Below are 20,797 nucleotides of genomic sequence, written 5' to 3'. Positions count from 1 at the left end.
GTGTGTGAGCCTTCAGTTGGGCCCCCAATGCTGATGGACCATGCTGACAGATGTTTGGCCGGTTCAAAACTACTTCTGAGAAACACACTTATCTTTTCACATCATGTGACTTCATTTGTGTGAAGCCACTCTATCCATATAGAGGAACTTTATGGACACCAGCCAAGTGCTCCCGTGTTGCCCCAGAAGGGAGCAACTATTCCAGGTGTTCTTCCTTGAGAAACTTCCTGAGATGTTTTTCTTTAGGTTTCTTAATAGCATCTTTATTTTAGGCTCAAACCTCTGGGAATGTGAGAATGATATAGTAAGATAGAATAACACGTTTTGTTTGAACTGTGAAGCTTTGCGTGAAACTGTTGAAAAAAAACAATGCAACTTTTTTTTTTTTTTTTTTTTTAAACCATTATCGCATGTGTGCTTGGATCGGAGTATGAGAATCTGAGGCTTCCTGTTTTTCTTCAGCTATACTACTATTGTGTGTGTTCCGCAATGTCAATCATGATACTGATTTGTGGTGTGGTGGAAGTACAGAGGCTTTCCTTCAGCTGGATTCAGCTTCCAAAACACTTTGGAAGCTGTTCAACTTTATGTTTTGGTTTCCATTATGAATCAACTTCATGCTATGTAAATGTCAGACACTGATTACTGTTGATTTTTTTTTTTTTTTTTTTACCCTAGTAGAACACCAACAGTATTTGGATGATTACTGTATTGACTTTTTTTTTTTTTTTTTTTTTTTTTATACCATTCTTTGTAGTGGTGTTTAGCTATTATTGGAATCTAATACAAGAGTATGATAGTATGTGAACATTCTCTTATGCTGATATTTGGTTCAGATGTTTATTTAACATCCTCATTGAGCTATATAAGGGGCAGCGTGGCTCAGTGGTAGAGGGTGGTCGTCTCCCAACCCAGAGATTGTGGGTTCTATCCCATGCCATACTGAACCCCCAGTAGCCCCTGATGCTGCCTCACCAATAGGTGAATGAGTGTACTGTAAAAGCGCTTTGAGGGCCGTGAAATTGATTGGAATTGATGATTAATGGAAGTGCCCACCTTTTGGCGTGTGCTTCAGCACTTTCAGCAAATGCTTGACAATGTTAAGCCTTGAAAAAATGCACAGACTGAACACCGAGTGAAACAGGATTACTTCTGTCGATCGTGGTGAGTACATATGGTCCTTCTCAATCCGTGTATTTATGTGAGGCTTCGCATTATCAAGCATTTGCTGAAATTGCTGAAGCATATGCCAAAAGGTGGGCACTTCCATTAATCATCAATTCCAGTCAATGACAATGCCCATTTCTGAAAAGCACTACATGAATGAATTACCATTTGCCATTTAAAGTAAAATGTATTGGCAGTGTAGTGTAAACCACTACAAATTTAACTAATACTGTATTAAAAACATTTTGTTAGAATATGTTCTATCAAAACTGAACATTTTTTTTGGGGGGGACAGATTTTTTTTTAGAAGAGAAAGATAAGAATAATCTTTGTTGTTGCATTCACAAAATTGAACCCATCACAGTCAAGTCATCTTTATTTATATAATGCTGGAGCACTGGCATTTGAACTGTGCGCTGACAATAATCCGGATGGTCCCTTTCCTTGTTGGCCAGCGAACACAACACCTGTGATCTCCAAAAACAATTTGACATATGGATTCATTAGACCACAAGACATTTTTCCATGTTGGTGTTTGACTGTTGTTGATATATGGCTTTTGCTTTGTGTGGTAGAATTTTAGCTAGCACTTGTAGATGTAGTGACGAACTGTGCAGGTCAAAATACAGAACATAACAATATGACATGTAGGTGGAAAAGGATTTGCAAATCAATGTATTCTATGTTTAATTTGCATTTTACATTTGCATTTGCATTTTTGACTTCATTGGAATTGGTCGTTTAATTCATTTGATGACATCTATGGGCGGCGGCATGGTGACTGAGTGGTTAGCACATCCGCCTCCCAGTACTGAGGACGCAAGATCGAGTCCAGGCTCCGGCCTTCCTGGGTGGAATTTGCATGTTCTCTCCGTGCCTGCGTGGGTCTTCTCCGGGTACTCCGGTCTCCTCCCGCATTCCAAAGACATGTATGGCAGGCTGATTGGGCGCTCTGAATTGTCCCTAGGTGTGCTTGTGTTTGTCGATGGTGTTTCGTCTCTGTGTGCCCTGCGATTGGCTGGCAAGCAGTTCACAGGGTGTACCCCGCCTACTGCCCGAAGCCAGCTGGGATAGGCTTCAGCACCCCCGCGACCCTCATGAGGAGCAAGCGGTTGAGAAAATGGATGGATGGATGGATGGATGGATGAATGGATAACATTTATTAATTATAGCACTCACTGCTCTTTATTTCGATTTAGGAAAGATTCAGGACAGACTTGACCATGTTCAAGCTCTCCTGTAAGGCGGGAGAGTTCAACAGATGTTTAGTAATGCTTGTCTCCTCTTCTGTCTCAGTCTCTTGCCCATGTGGAGGCCTTCATAGACTTCAGTGAAGATGAACTTATCGAGGATGGCGTCTTAACCCAAGGTACAGTATGCATACTCTTGTTGAAAAAAACAGGACAGGACAGTCCTCCCCAGGCCTTCAGAGGAATGTGCAGGGGTGCCAGGGGTCCGTTACTCCCAAAGGAGAGAGAGTCAGCCTGGCTTTCCTGTTTGGATAATTAACTGACCATCGTGTGCTTCTGTTGCACCGCAGGGAGAAGCCATAGACATCAAACTGTTCAAAAACTAGTTTCCTTTTAGGAAGTATGAAGAGAGAGCAGTGGGACAGTGGAATCACTTTTCACGTCTTCAAAGCCAACCTACCACTGTGCTCAGTGGCTCAGGAATAGTACTGTCAGCATTACCACCGCTTTCTCTCTCTCTATTTCTAGACTGGTTTCCCATGTGAGCCCGTCTGTGTGTGAGGAATGCCTCCCTAGAGTTTGTCGCCTGCTGTCTGGCATTGGCAGAACTTTTTCGAGCCCTCAGAAGTTGTTAAGTTTGTACACAATATAGCCTGGGAACTGTTGTTTGCTTTGGTGGCACGGAATGTGAGCTCATGCCTCAGAGGTGCAAATAATAGACTCGTGTTTAAAAATATAGCAAGACTAGCCGGCACATTGTCCTTCCTCTGCCACACGCAAATATGCCCCAACGGATGTGGACGAAATGTACTGTACATATTTAACTATAGTTTAGGTTGAAGCAATATTCTGATATTGTAATAATCTGCAGAATCGTGATCATTTAAAGTGCTTTAGTTAGGCATTTTAACTTTTATCATATTTGAAAAAAAGCGAGACCTTGACCCAGTTTTGTCTAGACAAATAGTGTCAGACAGCGGAAGTCTTTCCTTCAAAGCACAGAAATTCTCTTAACAAAGACAAGAAGGTGAACTTGAGCACCAAACCTACGTCATGTCCCATTCCTGTGTTTGCAGTGGATGGGATGGTGCGTGATCTGCAAACCGAGATGGTGCAACACCTCAGGGATGAGAGGAGGGGCGAGCGGCTACGTAGCGGTGTGCAGGTGGTCATCGCGGGAGCTACAAACGCAGGGAAAAGCAGCCTCCTCAACACGCTCTGTAAGACAACCATGGACTCTATAGCAAACAAGAGAATTATTTTAAATACATTTAGACTACATTACAAGAACCTTTTGGCTGCAGTATTAGTTTCAGGCTCTTTAGGGGACCCCAAACCTGGGGCCCTTAGTCCTAGATGGGAATAAATGCTCTTTTTAGCTGGTGTAGATAGAATAAGGAGAATATACTTGTTGTAGTCATGATATGTAATTGGACTTAAAATACCTTAGACAATAATACGCAGTTCAAAGAAATGTCATTTTATAGTTTGCTTATAATTTGTCGGCTAAAAATGTTGAATTTCCCAATATTTTAGTGTTATCGTTTAGTCATGCTGCCATGATTGGTAGATTTATCTACAGGAATCCATAATTTAGTTAAAACATAAATTCATACTATATATATATATATATATATATATATATATATATATATATATATATTTATCTATATATATATATATATATTAGGGGTGTGAATTGCCTAGTACCTGACGATTCGATTCGTATCACGATTCACAGGTCACGATTCGATTCGATACCGATTAATCCCGATACGAATGGTCACGATTCGATACCGATTAATCCCGATACGAATTTATAAGTCGATTGTTGCGATTTTTTTCCATTCAAATTTAGAAAATACTATCAGTAAATTTGTATATGTACACTGTAAGATTTGTATGAATATATTTATCTAAAACTTGAGGCTTATAACCGTGAGCCACTGTACACAAACAGTTTGCAATCTGTTTCACATTTGAACAGCATTAAAATAAAAATATTAAGGCTTAATGTGCCGTTCATATAACATTCTACCAAAAAAAAAAAAAAAAAAAAAAAAAAAAAAAAAAAAAAAAAAAATCGATTCTGCTGATTATTGAACCGATTCGAGAATCGCGCGATGTAGTATCGCGATATATCGCCGAATCGATTTTTTTTAACACCCCTAATATATATATATATATATATATATATATATATATATATATATATATATATATATATATATATATATATATATATATATATATATATATATATATATATATATTATATATATATATATATTATATATATATATATATATATTAGGGGTGTTAAAAAAAATCGATTCGGCGATATATCGCGATACTACATCGCGCGATTCTCGAATCGATTCAATAATAGGCAAAATCGATTTTTTTTTTTCTTTTTTTTTTTCTTTTTTTCTTTTTTTTTTAGGATTCACACCTTAAGCATGGAAGAATGTTATATGAACGGAACATTAAGCCTTAATATTTTATTTTAATGCTGTTTAAACATGAAACAGATTACAACCTCTATAAGACTGAAATTTCAGATAAATAAATAATACATTTTCATATAAATCTTACACTCTACAAGCTTACTGATTAGTATTTTCTAAATTTGAATGAAAAAAAATCGCAACAATCGACTTATAAATTCGTATCGGGATTAATCGGTATCGAATCGAATCGTGACCTGTGAATCGTGATACGAATCGAATCGTCAGGTACGAGGCAATTCACACCCCTAATATATATATATATATATATATATATATATATATATATATATATATATATATATATATATATATATATATATATATATATATATATATATATATATAACATAGTGTAAATTCATTTACCGGTAAGTTGATTCTTCTCTTTTCCAGGCTCGTATGGTCATGTCATTTCCCATGTTGTGTCAAGATAATCAAACACGTGTCGTTTATAGACTAAGGATGCATTTGTTTGGCATAATATTGTATCCTGAAATCATTTAGAATAACATAAACTGTCCTGAGTGGTGACTTTTACAGTCTCCCCACAACTTCCTATTGGAATAATAGCTGCATTTGTCAAAAGATGTTATAGTTTGCTTTTGATGGACACAGTCATTAGCGATGAAAGTGTTTTTGTATTAAAAATAAAAGTGTGTATATGTGTATACTGTATCTAATTTATTTACTGTATACACACACATTATTTACACTGATTGTCACTGAACCTGAAACATCAAGTGCAGCAAACTCTAGACAAAAGAAGCTGCGACAGGATCTAGTTAAACACATGAAATGCAAGTCAAGATGTGGCATGCCCATAAACCTAATAATCTGCATACTGCTATTAAAGCAAAATTCATTCAACAGGTGTGCGTTGACTACTACATAATATGGCACAATTGAGCAACCTTAATTTTCAAGTATTATAGCCTTTTAATATATCAGACATAAATCATTTTGATAAGAACAAACATTTGAAAATAAATCTTATCATCCTCATCAAATGAATTTAGAATTGTGTCTTTCTGGGGGGTTTCCATCTGTTACAACTCTGAAAAATGATTATGATCAATTATAAATGCCTTGTTCTTTATTCTGACATCTTCAAATCCAGGCCAGAGACCTGCAGCAATTGTGTCGCCCATTGCCGGAACCACCAGAGATGTGGTGGAGACGGCTCTAGACATTGGTGGTTTTCCTGTTCTCTTGAGTGACACAGCAGGCCTCAGAGACAGTGGGGACCTGGTGGAGAGAGAGGGGGTCCGGCGAGCTCGTGAAAGGTACTACGGTGTTTACATTACAGTTCACATAATGGCCTTTTGCCCATATTTGGTGACATGCATTAGCTGTGTGACCGCTGTGTTTAAAAACAAAGGAAGGAAGAAATAAGTCATCAACCTATACTAAAGCCTTTGTAACCAACAGAATGTGTTATTGCTCCTCAGTGGATATAAATACATGGAAAAACACTCCCAGGAGGTTTCATGATGAAGAGGTACCTTTCCTTGATGTATTTACAACACCTCATCCGTGATGTTGAAAATGGGACATATTGAGAGACGTTTACTGACAGCCACATCCCCTGTTTACGCTGGAAAATATAGTGCTTGTCAAACCCGTCATCACTGCTTTGTCCTGTACTAAGAGGCGACTAGATAGACAGGCAGACAAATGGAGGCATGATGTGATATTTTTGATCATAGATTACGGTAATAATAATAATCAATGATTATTTTAACATGAAATCCAATTGTATGCTGCTTTAAATAATCCATGGTGGTTTAAAAAAAAATCTCAATACAATTATAATTTGCCGATTTTTACTATTCACAGGCTGGCCCAGTCCATGTCCACAGTATGCCTTTATTTAATTCCATCCACCATCCATTTTCTTGACTGCTTATTCCTCACAAGGGTCGCGAGGGGAACTGGCGCCTATCTCTGGCTCTGGGCAGTAGGCGGGGGACACCCTGAACTGGTTGCCAACCAATCGCAGTGCTTTAAATAATTTACCATAAAATATGTTTTCATCACTTTTGTAAATATTCCAATTCAGCTCTGCTCTACTTGATTTTACTGCCAATATATTAGCTGATAAATAACACACCATTATTATTTGTAAGAATGTGTAAGATTACATTAGCGTGTAACTTATACTGTAACCTCTGTAGAGTCAGGGCTGCTCTTTTTTTTTTTTTGCCTATAAACCTGATGATGAAGAACAACAACAAAAATCCTTGTTTCATGTTTATTAGTCACATGCTCAGTCATAATCAGGTTGCCAGTTGTGAAATGCTTGGCAAGAAAAGACAGATACGAAGTACCGTATTTTCACGACTATAAGACGCACCTAAAAGCCTTCAATTTTTTCAAAAGCTGACCATGCGCCTTATAACCCAGTGCGCCTTATATATGGATCAATATTGAGCCGCCACAGGTCTCGCTGTCAAGACGCTATCGGTGACCCTGCATGATCGGTCACGGGCATGCGCAGAAGATCCTGCCATCTTGGATCGCTTGCTCATAGTAATACTTTACCTCAGAGAAAATAATAAAACAGCTGTTTATTCATTTTGGGAGTGAATTGAGTTGTCAGAAAGCTGGTTTGTAATCTATTAATAAAGTTTGACTGACCTATCTGACTGTTGTTGACATTTTCTTTAGCGCAGCACCATCTAATGGATGCATAACGTATCCCCAGCCTCTACTGTAGCGCCTTATATATGGAAAAAGTTTTAAAATATGTCATTTATTGAAGGTGCGCCTTATAATGAGGTGCGCCTTATAGTGTGGAAAATGCGGTACTTTTCGGTATTTTGTGTTCTTGGGAGTTTAGGTGTATCTGTCTTGTTCAGTGCAATTTTTAAGTATGTTCAAATGGTGAGCTGCTATTTAGGAAGGGTGTGCAGTGTGTGTTGTATAGAGAAGTTTGTGTGCATGAAGCAGGTCAGACACTTGTGACCTGGGTCACTACAGGAAGGAGGTGGTAAGTACAAGCATCCGCTGCAGCTACTTGCTCCTCTCATGGGATGGATGTGTTCCAAAGTTCGTGCTGGCCATTGCTAAACGTAGCAACATGATATAGTTCCACTTCCTATGTTTTTTTTTCCCCAATGGAAATTACTGATTGATATGAAATATGAATGAACCATGTGACCTCAAGGCACTTATTGACAGTCAATAAATGTTCATCTGTGTGGGACTGAGAGCGTCCTGTAAGTTTTTTCAACCGAAAACAAGTCAGGTTTAAAAAGCCGGGTTTTCTACCAGTGATGGAATTTCTGGAAAATACTTGAGTTATATTAATTATGTACTGTATTACTTCTGATGTTCTTTGATTGACTGGTGACTGTTTTGTAGCCTGCATCTCAGCCTGTACAGGCTGTTGATATAGCAATCCATTTCATCTTAAAATGTTGAATTATTGATGTATTTCTTTTCTCTAGAGTTGAGCAAGCAGATTTGACTTTGGTGGTTGTGGACTGTTCTCATCTCCCAACTGAAATCAAGCAAGCTCAAGATTTCCTTCAGGACTACCTCAGAAATGTCCTCCTCATTGAGGAGCAGAACCATACAGGTACCTACCTAGATGATGTTCTCCACACCAGATGACAAGTTCAAGTCATTATGTATTTTGTAAAAATGATTACATGTATTTTTTTTAATCACAGCATTAGCATCTAACAGGTTCCTTCTGGTCCTGAATAAGGTGGACTTGCTGCCTGAGGAGCAGCGACAAATGCTGAAAATGAAGTTTGGGTGTATCTCTTGGCTTCCTCCTGTTTGTGTGATGTCGTGTCACACTAATGAGGGACTTGAAGACTTCCTCACAACATTGCACAGCAGAGTCAAAACTTTGTGAGTCAGCAAGGTTTACTATAATTTCTTCTGTGTTTGTCTTAGTTTCAGCTAAGTTGCTTCCTAATAAAAATAAAAATGAATTATAATTAAGAAACAACAATTCACAGATAGATATACAGTCATGGCATCTCTTACTCTTCTGCCAAGCTCACCAATCAAAAGTGGCATGCTACTCAAGGACAGATCAAAGAAATTAATCAGCTCCAAGCTCGTGTTTTTTTAGGGCCCGAGCAGCGACCGCTGCGAGGTCCCTATTGTTCCTGAAGGAATTCTTATTAGGGCCCGAGCAGCGGCGGCGGCGGTGCCGCTGCGAGGCCCTATTGTTTTTGTAGGAATTCTTCTTATTATTATTATTCTTATTCTTATTATTCTTCTCCGCAAACAATCGCATTTTTGAGACACTAAACGTGACCGAAAACTCACCAAACTTTACACGCACATCAGGCCTGGCGAAAAATTTGATATTTTAAAGTCGCCATACATGATAACAGAAAAATGGCTCCTTAGCGCCCCCTACATAGGTTAAACGGATCCCTGTCCCGCTACGATTGTCCGACGGCTATGAAAATTGTGTGGCACCTGTAGCACATCCCAATGAACAAAAACCTCTTTGAAGTGTGTACCCTAAAATAGACAGAAAGTGAGGTATGAGTATTTAAATGTCCAATTTTTGCCAATTTTTGCACATTTACAGGGGTCATACTTTTGCCCGCTTCTCCTACACGGTTAACCCGATTGACTTCAAACTTGGGATGTACCATCTCAACACCTGGGACAACATCATTGTGAAAAATGAAAAGTTTTTGATATACTATATGACGGCGGCGGCGCATCAAATTTAGAGTTTAAAAATTCTTACTTCACGAAGCATTGCCGGTTGTACGTTTAATCTAGAGCTACGAAAATTGGTACACATATGTAACAGGTTATGACCTACAAAAAACTCTTTTTGAACCATATGCTAAACCTAACAGGAAGTCCACCATTTTGATTTATTTTGGAACGTGTTGCCATTTTTTTGGCCATTTCATTGGGGTCTTATTTTAACGAACTCCTCCTACAGTGTTTATCCGATCATCTTCAAACTTGGTGTGATTCATCTTAAGATGTTGAAGATGAAAAGTTATTGAAAGCTTTGTATTTCGTCGCACGCTGTTGTCATGGCATGCACTGTTTTTAAAGGAAAAAAAATATCCTTAAAGAAGCATTCCCATTTGTACGAAGCAGCTAGAGCTACGAAAATTTGTAGACATATGTAACAGCCCAAGATGTACAAAAAAAGTCTCTTGGTGCCCTGTGCTAAACCCAACAGGAAGTCCCCCAGGGGCCGGGCATCACATTTTGAGCTAAAAAACTCCTCTTTAACAAAGCATACCCGGCTGTACGTTTCACCTAGAGTTACCAACATTTGTAGAGGTATATAACAGCCCTCGAGGTACAAAAAACTCTTTTTGAACCATATGCTAAACCTAACAGGGCGTCCGCCATTTTGATTTACTTTGGAATGTGTTGCCATTTTTTTTGGCCATTTCATAGGGGTCATATTTTAACAAACTCCTCCTACAGAGTTTATCCGATCATCTTCAAACTTGGTGTGATTCATCTTAAGATGTTGAAAATGAAAAGTTATTGAAAGTTTTTTATTTCATCACACGCTGTTGTCGTGGCATGCACTTTTTGCAAAGGAAAAAAATCCTTCTTAATGAAGCATTCCCAGTTGTACGAAGCAGCTAGAGCGACGAAAAATTGTAGACATATGTAACAGCCCAGGATGTACAAAAAAGTCTCTTGGTGCCATGTGCTAAACCCAACAGGAAGTCCCCCAGGGGCCGGGCATCACATTTTGAGCTAAAAAACTCCTCTTTAACGAAGCATTCCCGGTTGTACGTTTCACCTAGCGCTATGATAATTTGCAGGCATACATAAGAGCCCATGATGTACAAAAAAAAGTCTCTTGGAACCATGTGCTAAACCAAACAGGAAGTCTGCCATTTTGATTTATGATGGGATTTGTTGCCATTTTTTGTGGCCTTTTTCAGGGGTCATATTTTAACGAACCCCTCCTACAAAATTTATCCGACTGTCTTCAAACTTGGTGTGTTTCATCTTAAGATGTTTAAGATGCAAAGTAATCGAAAGTTTTTTATTTTGTAACACGCTGTTGCCATAGCAATGCATTGTTTGTCAAGTGCTGCTTTTTTTTTTTTTTTATACACATGAAAACTCATGAAACTTTGCAAACACATCAGACTTGTCATGAACATGAATTTTCAGAGATTTATTGTGCAATTTGCAATAAATAGCGCCCTCTAGACATTTTTACGAAGCATTTCCGATCGTATGATTTTGCTAGACCTACAAAAAAGTATTATGTAGCCATTTGCCAAACCAAAGAGGAAGACCGCTATTTTGATTTTATTTTGGGAATTATACATCATTTTTGGCCTTTTTCATGAAACTTTGCACAGACAAGGCATGGAAAAAACTAACATTTTAAATGGTCCTTGTTCCATGTAACAGTACCCCAACGTGCCAGTACCCCGACGTGCAAGTAACCCAACGTTGTGCTCAATAGCGCCCTCTATGCATTTTTATGGAGCATTTCCAATTGTATGATTCAAGCGATACACAACTAAAGATGACTTGACCTAGATTTGTGAAAACTGGGAGGCATACCTATTAGCTTAAGACCTACAAAAAGTATTCTGTAGCCGTATGCTAAACCTAAAAGGAAGTCCGCCATTTTGAATTTATTTTGGGAATTGCGCACCATATTTTGCGTTTTGATTAAACTTTACACACACAAGGCTTGTCAAAAACATTTTAGATGGTCCTTGTCCTATTTGACAGTACCCCAACGTGCCAGTACCCCGACGTGCAAGTACCCCAACGTGGCCCGGGTTGCGAGGGCCCTTTATAGCTGCTCGCAGCTCTAGTTAGGGCCCGAGCAGCGGCCGGTGCCGCTGCGAGGCCCTATTGTTTTTGTAGGAATTCTTCTTATTAGGGCCCGAGCAGCGGCGGCGGCGGTGCCGCTGCGAGGCCCTATTGTTTTTGTAGGAATTCTTCTTATTATTATTATTCTTATTATTATTCTTCTCCGCAAACAATCGCATTTTTGAGACGCTAAACGTGAACGAAAACTCACCAAACTTTACACGCACATCAGGCCTGGCGAAAAATTTGATATTTTAAAGTCGCCATACATGATAACAGAAAAATGGCTCCATAGCGCCACCTACATAGGTTAAACGGATCCCTGTCCCGCTACGATTGTCCTATGGCGACGAAAATTGTGTGGCACCCGTAGCACATCCAGATGAACAAAAACCTCTTTGATGTGTGTACCCTAAAATAGACAGAAAGTGAGGTATGATCATCTGACTGTCCAATTTTGGCCCAGTTTTGCACATTTACAGGGGTCATACTTTTGCCCGCTTCTCCTACACGGTTAACCCGATTAACTTCAAACTTGGGATGGACCATCTCAACACCTGGGACAACATCATTGTAAAAAATCTAAAGTTTTTGATATACTATATGACGTCGGCGACGCATCAAATTTAGAGTTTAAAAATTCTTACTTCATGAAGCATTGCCGGTTGTACGTTTAATCTAGAGCTACGAAAATTTGTACACATATGTAACAGGCTATGACCTACAAAAAACTCTTTTTGAACCATATGCTAAACCTCACAGGAAGTCCGCCATTTTGATTTATTTTGGAACGTGTTGCCATTTTTTTGGCCATTTCATTGGGGTCTTATTTTAACGAACTCCTCCTACAGTGTTTATCCGATCATCTTCAAACTTGGTGTGATTCATCTTAAGATGTTGAAGATGAAAAGTTATTGAAAGCTTTGTATTTCGTCGCACGCTGTTGTCATGGCATGCACTGTTTGCAAAGGAAAAAAAATATCCTTAAAGGAGCATTGCCAGTTGTACGAAGCAGCTAGAGCTACGAAAATTTGTAGACATATGTAACAGCCCAAGATGTACAAAAAAGTCTCTTGGTGCCCTGTGCTAAACCCAACAGGAAGTCCCCCAGGGGCCGGGCATCACATTTTAAGCTAAAAAACTCCTCTTTAACAAAGCATACCCGGCTGTACGTTTCACCTAGAGTTACCAAAATTTGTAGAGGTATATAACAGCCCTCGAGGTACAAAAAACTCTTTTTGAACCATATGCTAAACCTAACAGGATGTCCGCCATTTTTATTTACTTTGATATACTATATGACGTCGGCGACGCATCAAATTTAGAGTTTAAAAATTCTTACTTCATGAAGCATTGCCGGTTGTACGTTTAATCTAGAGCTACGAAAATTTGTACACATATGTAACAGGCTATGACCTACAAAAAACTCTTTTTGAACCATATGCTAAACCTCACAGGAAGTCCGCCATTTTGATTTATTTTGGAACGTGTTGCCATTTTTTTGGCCATTTCATTGGGGTCTTATTTTAACGAACTCCTCCTACAGTGTTTATCCGATCATCTTCAAACTTGGTGTGATTCATCTTAAGATGTTGAAGATGAAAAGTTATTGAAAGCTTTGTATTTCGTCGCACGCTGTTGTCATGGCATGCACTGTTTGCAAAGGAAAAAAAATATCCTTAAAGGAGCATTGCCAGTTGTACGAAGCAGCTAGAGCTACGAAAATTTGTAGACATATGTAACAGCCCAAGATGTACAAAAAAGTCTCTTGGTGCCCTGTGCTAAACCCAACAGGAAGTCCCCCAGGGGCCGGGCATCACATTTTAAGCTAAAAAACTCCTCTTTAACAAAGCATACCCGGCTGTACGTTTCACCTAGAGTTACCAAAATTTGTAGAGGTATATAACAGCCCTCGAGGTACAAAAAACTCTTTTTGAACCATATGCTAAACCTAACAGGATGTCCGCCATTTTTATTTACTTTGGAATGTGTTGCCATTTTTTGGGCCATTTCATAGGGGTCATATTTTAACGAACTCCTCCTACAGAGTTTATCCGATCATCTTCAAACTTGGTGTGACTCATCTTAAGATGTTGAGGATGAAAAGTTATTGAAAGCTCTTTATTTCGTCGCACGCTGTTGTCGTGGCATGCACTTTTTGCAAAGGAAAAAAATCCCTCTTAATGAAGCATTCCCAGTTGTACGAAGTAGCTAGAGCTACAAAAAATTGTAGACATATGTAACAGCCCACAGTGTACAAAAAAGTCTCTTGGTGCCATGTGCTAAACCCAACAGGAAGTCCCCCAGGGGCCGGGCATCACATTTTGAGCTAGAAAACTCCTCTTTAACGAAGCATTCCCGGTTGTACGTTTCACCTAGCGCGATGATAATTTGCAGGCATACATAAGAGCCCACGATGTACAAAAAAGTCTCTTGGAACCATGTGATAAACCAAACAGGAAGTCTGCCATTTTGATTTACGATGGGATTTGTTGCCATTTTTTGTGGCCTTTTTCAGTTGTCATATTTTAACGAACTCCTCGTACAAAGTTCATCCGACCGTCTTCAAACTTGGTGTGTTTCATCTTAAGATGTTTAAGATGCAAAGTTATCAAAAGTTTTTTATTTTGTCGCACGCTGCTGCTATAGCGATGCAGTTTGCCAAGTGAAGTGCTGCTTTGTTTTTTTATCTATACATGTGTGAAAACTTATGAAACTTTGCAAACACATCAGACTTGTCATGAACATGAATTTTTAGAGATTTATTGTGCAATTTGCAATAAATAGCGCCCTCTAGACATTTTTATGAAGTATTTCCGATTGTATGATTCTGCTAGATTTGTGAAAATTAGGACAGACCCCTATCAGCCTAATACCTACAAAAAAGTATTATGTAGCCATTTGCCAAACCAAAGAGGAAGTCCGCTATTTTGATTTTATTTTGGGAATTATACATCATTTTTGGCCTCTTTCATTAAACTTTGCACAGACAAGGCATGGAAAAAACTAACATTTTAAATGGTCCTTGTTCCATGTAACAGTACCCCAACGTGCCAGTACCCTGACGTGCAAGTAACCCAACGTTGTGCTCAATAGCGCCCTCTATGCATTTTTATGGAGCATTTCCAATTGTATGATTCAAGCGATACACAACTAAAGATGACTTGACCTAGATTTGTGAAAACTGGGAGGCATACCTATTAGCTTAAGACCTACAAAAAGTATTCTGTAGCCGTATGCTAAACCTAAAAGGAAGTCCGCCATTTTGAATTTATTTTGGGAATTGCACACCATATTTTGCGTTTTGATTAAACTTTGCACACACAAGGCTTGTCAAAAACATTTTAGATGGTCTTGTCCTATTTGACAGTACCCCAACGTGCCAGTACCCCGACGTGCAAGTACCCCAACGTGGCCCGGGTTGCGAGGGCCCTTTATAGCTGCTCGCAGCTCTAGTTATTATTATTCTTATTCTTATTATTCTTCTCCGCAAACAATCGCATTTTTGAGACACTAAACGTGACAGAAAACTCACCAAACTTTACACGCACATCAGGCCTGGCGAAAAATTTTATATTTTAAAGTCGCCATACATGATAACAGAAAAATGGCTCCTTAGCGCCCCCTACATAGGTTAAACGGATCCCTGTCCCGCTACGATTGTCCGACGGCTATGAAAATTGTGTGGCACCTGTAGCACATCCCAATGAACAAAAACCTCTTTGAAGTGTGTACCCTAAAATAGACAGAAAGTGAGGTATGAGTATTTAAATGTCCAATTTTTGCCAATTTTTGCACATTTACAGGGGTCATACTTTTGCCCGCTTCTCCTACACGGTTAACCCGATTGACTTCAAACTTGGGATGTACCATCTCAACACCTGGGACAACATCATTGTGAAAAATGAAAAGTTTTTGATATACTATATGACGGCGGCGGCGCATCAAATTTAGAGTTTAAAAATTCTTACTTCACGAAGCATTGCCGGTTGTACGTTTAATCTAGAGCTACGAAAATTGGTACACATATGTAACAGGCTATGACCTACAAAAAACTCTTTTTGAACCATATGCTAAACCTAACAGGAAGTCCACCATTTTGATTTATTTTGGAACGTGTTGCCATTTTTTTGGCCATTTCATTGGGGTCTTATTTTAACGAACTCCTCCTACAGTGTTTATCCGATCATCTTCAAACTTGGTGTGATTCATCTTAAGATGTTGAAGATGAAAAGTTATTGAAAGCTTTGTATTTCGTCGCACGCTGTTGACATGGCATGCACTGTTTTTAAAGGAAAAAAAATATCCTTAAAGAAGCATTCCCATTTGTACGAAGCAGCTAGAGCTACGAAAATTTGTAGACATATGTAACAGCCCAAGATGTACAAAAAAGTCTCTTGGTGCCCTGTGCTAAACCCAACAGGAAGTCCCCCAGGGGCCGGGCATCACATTTTGAGCTAAAAAACTCCTCTTTAACAAAGCATACCCGGCTGTACGTTTCACCTAGAGTTACCAAAATTTGTAGAGGTATATAACAGCCCTCGGGGTACAAAAAACTCTTTTTGAACCATGTGCTAAACCTAACAGGACGTCCGCCATTTTGATTTACTTTGGAATGTGTTGCCATTTTTTGGGCCATTTCATAGGGGTCATATTTTAACGAACTCCTCCTACAGAGTTTATCCGATCATCTTCAAACTTGGTGTGACTCATCTTAAGATGTTGAGGATGAAAAGTTATTGAAAGCTCTTTATTTCGTCGCACGCTGTTGTCGTGGCATGCACTTTTTGCAAAGGAAAAAAATCCTTCTTAATGAAGCATTCCCAGTTGTACGAAGTAGCTAGAGCTACAAAAATTTGTAGACATATGTAACAGCCCACAATGTACAAAAAAGTCTCTTGGTGCCATGTGCTAAACCCAACAGGAAGTCCCCCAGGGGCCGGGCATCACATTTTGAGCTAGAAATCTCCTCTTTAACGAAGCATTCCCGGTTGTACGTTTCACCTAGCGCGATGATAATTTGCAGGCATACATAAGAGCCCACGATGTACAAAAAAGTCTCTTGGAACCATGTGCTAAACAAAACAGGAAGTCTGCCATTTTGATTTACGATGGGATTTGTTGCCATTTTTTGTGGCCTTTTTCAGGGGTCATATTTTAACGAACTCCTCGTACAAAGTTCATCCGACCGTCTTCAAACTTGGTGTGTTTCATCTTAAGATGTTTAAGATGCAAAGTTATCGAAAGTTTTTTCTTTTGTCGCACGCTGCTGCTATAGCGATGCATTGTTTGCCAAGTAAAGTGCTGCTTTGTTTTTTTATCTATACATGTGTGAAAACTCATGAAACTTTGCAAACACATCAGACTTGTCATGAACATGAATTTTTAGAGATTTATTGTGCAATTTGCAATAAATAGCGCCCTCTAGACATTTTTATGAAGTATTTCCGATTGTATGATTCTGCTAGATTTGTGAAAATTAGGACAGACCCCTATCAGCCTAATACCTACAAAAAAGTATTATGTAGCCATTTGCCAAACCAAAGAGGAAGTCCGCTATTTTGATTTTATTTTGGGAATTATACATCATTTTTGGCCTCTTTCATTAAACTTTGCACAGACAAGGCATGGAAAAAAATAACATTTTAAATGGTCCTTGTTCCATGTAACAGTACCCCAACGTGCCAGTACCCTGACGTGCAAGTAACCCAACGTTGTGCTCAATAGCGCCCTTTATGCATTTTTATGGAGCATTTCCAATTGTATGATTCAAGCGATACACAACTAAAGATGACTTGACCTAGATTTGTGAAAACTGGGAGGCATACCTATTAGCTTAAGACCTACAAAAAGTATTCTGTAGCCGTATGCTAAACCTAAAAGGAAGTCCGCCATTTTGAATTTATTTTGGGAATTGCACACCATCTTTGGCCTTTTGCACTCACAAAGCTTGTCAAAAACATTTTAGATGGTCCTTGTCCGATTTGACAGTACCCCAACGTGCCAGTACCCCGACGTGCAAGTACCCCAACGTGGCCCGGGTTGCGAGGGCCCTTTATAGCTGCTCGCAGCTCTAGTTATTATTCTTCTTCTTCTTCTTTTTCTTTGTTATTATTCTTTTCCGCAAACAACCACATTTTTGAGGCACTAAACATGAACGAAAACTCACCAAACTTTACACGCAGATCGGGCCTGGCGAAAAATTTGATATTTTAAAGTCGCCATACATGATAACAGAAAAATGGCTCTGTAGCGCCACCTACATAGGTTTAACGGATCCCTGTCCCGCTACGATTATCCTATGGCTACGAAAATTGTGTGGCACCTGTAGCACATCCAGATGAACAAAAACCTCTTTGATATGTGTACCCTAAAATAGACAGGAAGTGAGGTATGAGTATTTGAATGTCCAATTTTGGCCCATTTTTGCACATTTACAGGGGTCATACTTTTGCCCGCTTCTCCTACACGGTTAACCCGATTGACTTCAAACTTGGGCTGTACCATCTCAACACCTGGGACAACATCATGGTAAAAAATCAAAAGTTTTTGACATACTATATGACGGTGGCGGGGCATCAAATTTACAGTTTCAAAATTCTTACTTAACAAAGCATTGCCGGTGGTACGTTTAATTGAGAGCCATGAAAATTGGTACACATATGTAACAGACTATGATCTACAAAAAAGCCTGTTGGTGCCATATGCTAAACCTAACAGGAAGTCCGCCAGAGGCGAGGCATCAAATTTTGTGTTTCAAAATTCTTATTTAATGAAGCATTCCCGGCTGTACATTTCACCTAGAGTTACCAACATTTGAAGACATATGTAACAGCCCTCAAGGTACAAAAAACTCTTTTTGAACCATATGCTAAACCGAACAGGAAGTCCGCCATTTTGATTTACTTTGGAACGTGTTGCCATTTTTTGGGCCATTTCATAGGGGTCTTATTTTAACGAACTCCTCCTACAGAGTTTATCCAATCATCTCCAAACTTGGTGTGATTCATCTTAAAATGTTGAAGATGAAAAGTTATTGAAAGCTTTTTATTTCGTCGCACGCTGTTGCCGTGGCATGCACAGTTTGCAAAGGAAAACATTCCCTCTTAATGAAGCATTCCCAGTTGTACGAAGCAGCTAGAGCTACGAAAATTTGGAGACAAATTTAACAGCCCACGATGTACAAAAAAGTCTCTTGGTGCCATGTGCTAAACCCAACAGGAAGTCCCGTAGGGGCCGGTCATCACATTTTGAGGTAAAAAACTCCTCTTTAACGAAGCATTCCCGGTTGTACGTTTCACCTAGCGCTATGATAATTTAGAGGCATACATAAGAGCCCACGATGTACAAAAAAGTCTCTTGGAACTATCTGCTAAACCAAACAGGAAGTCCGCCATTTTGATTTACGTTGGGATTTGTAGCCATTTTTTGTGGCCTTTTTTAGGGGTCATATTTTAACGAACTCCTCCTACAAAATTTATCCGACTGTCTTCAAACTTGGTGTGCTTCATCTTAAGATGTTTAAGATACAAAGTTATCGAAAGTTATTTATTTTGTCGCACGCCGTTTCATGGCGATGCATTGTTTGCCAAGTAAAATGCTGCTTTTTTTTTTTTTGGTCTAAACATGTGCAAAAACTCATGAAACTTTACACACACATCAGGCTTGTCATAAGCATGAATATTTTAGAGATTTCTTATTAAATTTGCAATAAATGCTTCAATAGCGCCCTCTAGACATTTTTATGAAGTCTTTCCGATTATATGATTCAGCTAGATGTGTGAATATTGGCAGGCATGCCTAATATATTCAAAAAGTATTCTATATAGCCATGTGCCAATCCATTTTGATTTTATTTTGTTAATTGTGCATCATTTTTGGCCTTTCCATGAAACTTTACAAACACAAAGCATGGCAAAAACGTTTAAAATTTAGATGGTTTCCTATTTGACAGTACCCCAACATGCCAGTACCCCGACGTGCAAATACCCCAACGTGGCCCGGGTTGCGAGGGCCCTTTATTTTTGTTTTGTTTTTTTAAACATCCTCCCAACATTCCTGACTGCTCGCAAATTTGGGCTAGGCACTAAGCTACCAGCAGCCTTTGACTGCGCTTGCAACTGGCGTTGTTAAACACGATCCTTCTATGGTGCGGATCTTCTATAAGTAACTAATCCTCGCCTCTGCTGTGGCAAATAACAAATATCATAATCACTAAAGGCAAAGAAGCAGTAGCTAAGCATGCTTCACAAGAGGCAAAAAACAAAAAAACAAAAAAGACCGGGAGAAGCTGGAGAAGCCGATGCTGATCAGTGATCACTCAGCTAATGTGAAATGTAGTGTCAAGAGATACCACAATAAGTGTTTAGGGGAGCAGTACTAAAACCACATTACAGTACAACAGAGAGGAACCAACTCTGAAAAACAAATTATGTTTATATAAAAATGTAGAATTTTAATGAAAAGAAGCAAATAGAAGAAGAATTTGATTCTTTCGGCTCATTTTAACAGGAATTATTAACATTTGACATTTAAATAACCCATTCAGAAATACTTCCATTATAATTTTTATATGATTAGATCATAATAATACACATTTATTTGAATTTTAGGCAATATCCCTCAGCCTTCATTCTCCATTTGAAGCAGGTACTCATTGACAAAGATATGAAAAGCTATTTATTTACCTACAATTTAACATTTATTTACAATGAACATGCACATTGGTGCACAAGTTAAAGCAAAGGCTGTTCCAGTGTTTTTGGCCTTAACTGTATTGCTGATATTTAGGCGAAGTTAACAGTTTCCTGTTTTGACCCATATTATTACGGCACCTTTATTTTCAATACCATATTTCCTTCTGGTCCATGAATAAAGAACAATCAAATGGAAAAAGACTAAGTTGAGTGGTAACTGAGTGTGCCTTCTTGTGTAACAACCTCGAAATGATTAACATGGACATCGCAAACTAAGAAATAACCATAACTAAAAATGTATATCAATGGGTCATGAAAATATATATATATATATATATATATATATATATATATATATATATATATATATATATATATATATATATATATATATATATATATATATATATATATATATATATATATATTAGGGGTG

General features: G+C 38.6%; 1 protein-coding gene across 6 annotated transcripts in view; it reads left to right on the top strand.

Moving 5' to 3' along the window:
• The window catches only part of gtpbp3 (GTP binding protein 3, mitochondrial), a 43,083-nt gene that overhangs the window by 4,914 nt on the left and 17,372 nt on the right, over positions 1-20,797 (top strand). For 5 of the 6 annotated variants that reach the window (XM_077534964.1, XM_077534960.1, XM_077534961.1 and 2 more), the window contains exons 6-10: positions 2,464-2,536; positions 3,434-3,577; positions 5,985-6,150; positions 8,317-8,447; positions 8,542-8,728. In XM_077534964.1, coding sequence (XP_077391090.1) covers positions 2,464-2,536; positions 3,434-3,577; positions 5,985-6,150; positions 8,317-8,447; positions 8,542-8,728 — 701 coding nt within the window. The remainder of the gene's footprint in view (positions 1-2,463; positions 2,537-3,433; positions 3,578-5,984; positions 6,151-8,316; positions 8,448-8,541; positions 8,729-20,797) is intronic. The other variant, XR_013285462.1, reaches the window with a different exon arrangement.

This window comes from Festucalex cinctus, chromosome 10, assembly GCF_051991245.1.
Source record: "Festucalex cinctus isolate MCC-2025b chromosome 10, RoL_Fcin_1.0, whole genome shotgun sequence".
Lineage (NCBI taxonomy): Eukaryota > Metazoa > Chordata > Actinopteri > Syngnathiformes > Syngnathidae > Festucalex > Festucalex cinctus.
The sequence above is the reverse complement of the archived record's forward strand: the minus strand, read 5'-3'. Positions and strand labels throughout refer to the sequence as shown.